Genomic DNA, 6,000 nt, shown 5'->3' on the forward strand with positions numbered 1-6,000 from the left:
ACATTTTTTTTTTATTGTTAATACTTATTAATAACTTGTTATATGACTGTTAGTGATATAAAATATATTAAAAATTACTGTTAAACAAATTTCTTTGCGCATTAGTTATTTTTTCACAATGCAGTCATTTTGACTGCTTTCAGGCAATATAGGTATATACTAAGCTCCCGTCTTTCTAGTGTTAATTTACAGAAATTTTGTCTAAATTCTGAAAAAGTTAAGGTTATCATTTACCCTTCGATGCAATAACTTTACTAATTCAATCGAATTGGTATATTGTATACGATACTTCCTGGCACGTGACAAACGTCACGAAACCGATTGGTTGTACGAATCGTGTCTCAATCTGTCTCTATCAAACGTTTCTATGTTCGAATGATCAACTCCCCCCCCCTTTCACATGCTCTTTGATTAGTTAACGTACTCTCCCCTTTGATTTCGAAAGAGGATAACCGAGATGACTTAAAATAAAGCCACAGTCCTTCCCCAAGGATCTCCTTCCATTCTCCAATTCCCTGTAAAACAATCTTCTCTTCTTCTATCCTATCAAGGATAAAATAAAACATTATATTTTATTTAACGATACAAATCAATCATTTATATATTTGATTTTGATGAAAATCAGTAATCGTTCAGAAACTTTTGACCGTGAGTGTATACGTTCTAATGTCGTGTTCGTGTTCATATATATATATATTTATATATGTGTGTGTATGTGTGTGGAAGTATGCGAATTTCCAGTATGAACGAAGATGAGAAGAAGAAACCGAGCGGAAAATCGTTTTAAACCTCACCAGCTAATATTAACTTTCTTCTATCGTTTTCGCGAAATTCTTCAACTCTTTCTCTCTCTCTCTCTCTTTTTTCTATTCTCTTATCTTCTCTTCTCTACTCTATGGGTATCCCCATTCTTCGTTTCTCTTTTTCTTTATAAAGCATTCGACCGAAAGGAAAGACCTCCCAAGCATCTATCTATACTGAACAGCAGCACAAGCAAGCCTTTAGGCATCTACCAAGAAGAGCTTTGCGAGACTGCTCCACTATTATTTCGGCTTCATCTTTTGCATACCTTCGAGCGACGGTGCTATCGATACACTCTTAGGAGTCTCGATAAATCCTTATTTGAGTTACCTACGAATAATATATAGAGAAATTGAATATTTTATACAAAAGACATTATCTTACTTTATAACATTCTACAAAATTATTGTACATAAGTAACGCAAACAATTATTATAATTATATTCGTATCACACTTTGTTAATGATTACAAATTTTATGTGCAATACTTTTAACGTATGACAATATTTTATACAAAACTTTATAACATTATACAAAATTATATTACATAAGTAACGCAAACAATAATTATAATTATATTCGAAACAGTTTATTAATGATTTAAAATGTTTTGTACAATACTTTTAACGTATGATAATATTTTATACAAAACTTTATAACATTCTACAAAATTATATTACATAAGTAACGCAAACAATAATTATAATTATATTCGAAACAGTTTATTAATGATTTTAATTGTTTTGTGCAATACTTTTAACGTATGATAATATTTTATACAAAACTTTATAACATTCTACAAAATTATATTACATAAGTAACGCAAACAATAATTATAATTATATTCGTATCATTTTATTAATGATTTAAAATGTTTTGTGCAATACTTTAACGTATGATAATATTTTATACAAAACTTTATAATATTCTACAAAATTATATTACATAAGTAACACAAACAATAATTATAATTATATTAGAATCAGTTTATTAATGATTTTAATTGTTTTGTGCAATACTTTTAACGTATTATAATATTTTATACAAAACTTTATAATATTATACAAAATTATTCTATTAATCATATATTATTATCATTTTACAAAATCATTATAATCATTCTACAAAAAAAAAGTAACGCAAATAATAATTATAATTATATTCGTATCACTTTATTAATGATTTGAAATGTTATGTGCAATACTTTTAACATATGATAACAATACTTTTGCCAATATAATTTAAAATTACATTATTAACGGGAAAATGATTATATTATTTATATATGCAATTCTTATTATTGACAGCGACAAATGAAGGAAGAATAAAGTGCGATGCATGCACGCGATGCTCATCTGCATAAACTATAATATAATATAATTATTCGTATATAATTATTCGTATTCCTTTATTAATAATTAAAAATGTTCTGTGCAATACTTTTAACGTATGATAACAATACTTCTGCCAATATAATTTAAAATTACATTATTAACGCCAAAATGATGATATTATTTATCCTATTATTATTTTGTATTTATTTTATATATATATACCGGAGTTAAAAAACAATCCTTGTAGATCTTTGAAGTTACGTTATTTATCGACTAGGACAGATGAAAGAAGAACGAAAAGCGACGAAGCGCGATGCATGCATGCGATGTGCTCATCGGTTCAGTATTTTAAACGGTGTGAGAGCATCATGGTGGTGCACGATTTTACAGCGCAACAAACTCTCGCGTTCCTAGCGTGAAATGGTAATGTGCCTTCCGCTCATATAACCGACCCCTCACTCACTCAACGATGCTCATAACTCATGCCGACTGGTTAACCGCCCTGCTAACGTCCTCTCCTCGTGTTACTGCTTGTTTTCTGTATCACGACTCGAACCCAACAACGTTACAAAAGAACAAAAATAATTATCGATCTCACTTTTTATTATTATTATTATTTTACATTTCATTTATTTCATTTTTAAATACACACACATCCTAATCGTATAAGTGTTTCACGTAGATTCTTTTTACGATGTTTTTTATACTTCAATTTTAACTGAATTTATTTATGGCAATTTTTAAAAGTGAAATTAACATTATTTTTTTTCAAGGGAATATTAACTCAATTAGAGAGATCATTTTATTTAATTTGCAATAATTTTTGAGATTAGTGAGAAGTTGAAATTAATTAACAAATATAATTACAAACAATTAGGCATATATATATACGTATATGTAACAACTTACGTTTGATACTTCATTTAATAGAAATAGACAACTCTTATTGGAGGATGAAATTGACCAAATACGTACACGTGATAATTAAACAAAGAGCAGTCATTTATATACGCAATAGGAAAAAGCACTGATAAACTGATTAAAAGAAAATATTTGACATCAATGTTCTAATCGTATACATCGTAATCAAAAGTTTAACTACTTGAAAGCAAAAAATATATAATATAATATTTCAATTGATTTGTACCGAATCGAACTTGGACCAATATTATATTTTGATTATTTTATTTTTCCGAACGATAAATCCGAAAATCAAATTTCCGTTCGATCGCGCACGTAGAACGATACAAAACACGTGCACACTGCATAGAAGAGAGTATTTACAAATGAGATTCGTCTGGTTGCATCGCAGCATTGCATCTAGATTCGTTTTTTTTTTTTTTTTCATTCTTTCTTTCTTTCTTTTCACGTGTCATTCTAATAATTTATTATCGATACTTCGTAAAATAAAATGTTATTTAAAACAACCCCATGTCGCAATCATTCGTAATTACTTTTTTATAATACGCAAACCGTGAGAATAAATTTCTAATTAAATCGTCTAATCGATTTTATACATTTTCTTGTTACAGCATAATGAACAATAATAGTGTGGAGCAGCCAGATCCAGACAATATAAAGATGTTCGTTGGACAGGTACCGCACGACATGGACGAAAACGATCTCCGAACGTTGTTCGAAGAATTTGGCAGAGTACATCAGATCAACGTTTTACGGGACAAAACTACCGGCAGTAGTAAAGGTAAGCGAAAAATCCGACATTTATATGCAGTCATGAAAAATCCTCTTCTACATATACGAAACTTATAAGTATACCTTAACGAATAATCGATTAACGATACTATAAATAACGATTAATCGAATAAAAGACGAAGTATCAAAATCTAGTACCTGATTTGTATAAAAAAAAGAAGACAGAGAGACAGGTGAATACGTGCAACTAAAAGAACGTCTATCGAGTGTAATCGACTATCAAAGAGAGAAAGGGAGAGGGTATTATAGAAAAGGTGCTGGGAGGGTTGAAAGGAGGATGAGGAGGAGGAGGAGTAGAGTACGAATGAAGGAAAGAGGGAAAACGAGAGTGTGGAAGAGAGAAAGTAGTCGCGTATACGTGGCACACGCGAGGATCGATGCCCAGACAGAGTAGTTGGTCGCTGGTCGCGCTTCTTCCACGGCCCTTCCTCGGTCTATTGATCGCTCCGAGAAAACCCTCCCCCTCCCCCTCGCCCTCAAGCCCTCTCTCGTTCTCTCGCACTCTCTTTCTCTTTTTCCCGTCTTCTCTAGTCCTCTTACGCCACCCTTTCTCTCTCTCTGGGTTCCTCTTTTCATTCCAATTAATATCACTCCTATGTTCGGATATATCTTACAGATCTCTCTTTTCAGATCACACACATACACACATACACATACATATACAAACACAAATAGAGACACTCTAGTGTATCATTTATAGAATTTGGTGTGTGGGGGTGAGCGTGGGATGGAGTGGGGGTCTGATGGTGGTACCATCTATAACCGTAACAATTTGTCTTTTTCTGTTTCAACATCCTGGGAAGGAATTTCTATATCTATCGATCAATCATATGGTCAAATTTTCAAACGCCACGCGTTACTACTCCCCTTCCCATACGTCAAATGATTTTCACCTGGGAATTACTCTGACACTATGAATTTCAATTGATATTAAATTAGTCACATTGTGTGTCTGTGTCTGTGTCTGTGTATATGTGCGTGTGTGTATGTGGTTTGACACGCGAATGTAGACATTAATAACGTACGTAAAACTCAGAACAGGACTCTCTCCTCTCTCTCTCTCTCTCTCTCATTCTCTCTGTTTCTCTCCCGCGTGGTGTCGTTAACCCCTTCTTCCCTGGAATAGAGAGAGAATACGTCGAAATCCTCAGAATCCCCCCCTCTCGGAATAATTAATCCGCGCGAATTGTAAACGTCACCTGCACCTGTAAAATTGATGACAGTAGACGACGACGACGACGACGACGACGACGACGACGTATGGATCTCCCCCTCTTCCCCACCCCCTTTCTCTCACTCTCTCTCTCTCTTTCTCTCACTTTGACTCTTTCCGAACGTTCGGTATTCGTTCGCCATTGTGCAAAATTTAACTCGATTACCTCGATGTAATCGTAAATTAATGTCCCGACCCACTGACGCTTTTTCACGTTTATTTCCGCGGAATACCCGGAGATCGAAAATTTCTACCCCTTCCCCCGCACCACCTGCTCCCAACCCCCCCCCCGTAGAGAATCGGTAGAAAAGCGCAAACTCCCACCCACTCTCTCTCTCTCTCTCTCACACGTACACGCACACGCAGGCACACTAACTTTTTTCTCTCGGTCATTGATATTTTCACTCTTTCGTTTTTATCGTTGACATATACAAAAGAAATATCTCTCTCTCTATCCTACCGTGCGAGCAGTTTTTTCATGTGTGTGTGTGTGTGTGTGTGTGTATATATTTTATTTTTATTTTTCTTTCTTTCATGCACCACCACCCCATTTCCTAAACTCCCCTCCCCTCCCTGCCTGTTCCATTCCGCCCACACACACACACACATTCGGTGTTTTATTTGATTTTATTTTTATATTTTCACTAACGACACCGTTACGATATATATCTATCTATTTATTTGCGATAGATAGATCGTTAGATAGATATATAGATACATAGATAGATAGATAGATAGATGGATAGATGTATCGTAGTTTTATCCTCGCTCTATTCCTATTCAGTTGTTTTGTGGTAAAATATAAAATAACGATAAATATTTGACTGAATTACTTTCAATTACTCTGTCCTATTTATCTGTCTCTCATTTTCTTTCTCTTTTTTACTTATCAGTCAAATATTCTACGAGCAAATATTTTTTAATAACGAACGAAATTAT

The 6,000-nt window shown here is 33.4% G+C and overlaps 1 protein-coding gene across 17 annotated transcripts in view; it reads left to right on the top strand.

The window, feature by feature from the left end:
• Window positions 1–6,000, top strand: part of LOC122522000 (CUGBP Elav-like family member 1) — a 362,262-nt gene that overhangs the window by 207,630 nt on the left and 148,632 nt on the right. For all 17 annotated transcript variants that reach the window (XR_006304965.1, XR_006304966.1, XM_043642770.1 and 14 more), the window contains one exon: window positions 3,668–3,837. Coding sequence is in view for 15 of the 17 variants with exons in the window: in XM_043642770.1 (XP_043498705.1) it covers window positions 3,668–3,837 (170 nt within the window). In the remaining 2 variants the exon portion in view is untranslated. The remainder of the gene's footprint in view (window positions 1–3,667; window positions 3,838–6,000) is intronic.

This window comes from Polistes fuscatus, unplaced genomic scaffold (genome assembly GCF_010416935.1).
Source record: "Polistes fuscatus isolate 324 unplaced genomic scaffold, CU_Pfus_HIC Scaffold5, whole genome shotgun sequence".
In the NCBI taxonomy this organism is placed as follows: domain Eukaryota; kingdom Metazoa; phylum Arthropoda; class Insecta; order Hymenoptera; family Vespidae; genus Polistes; species Polistes fuscatus.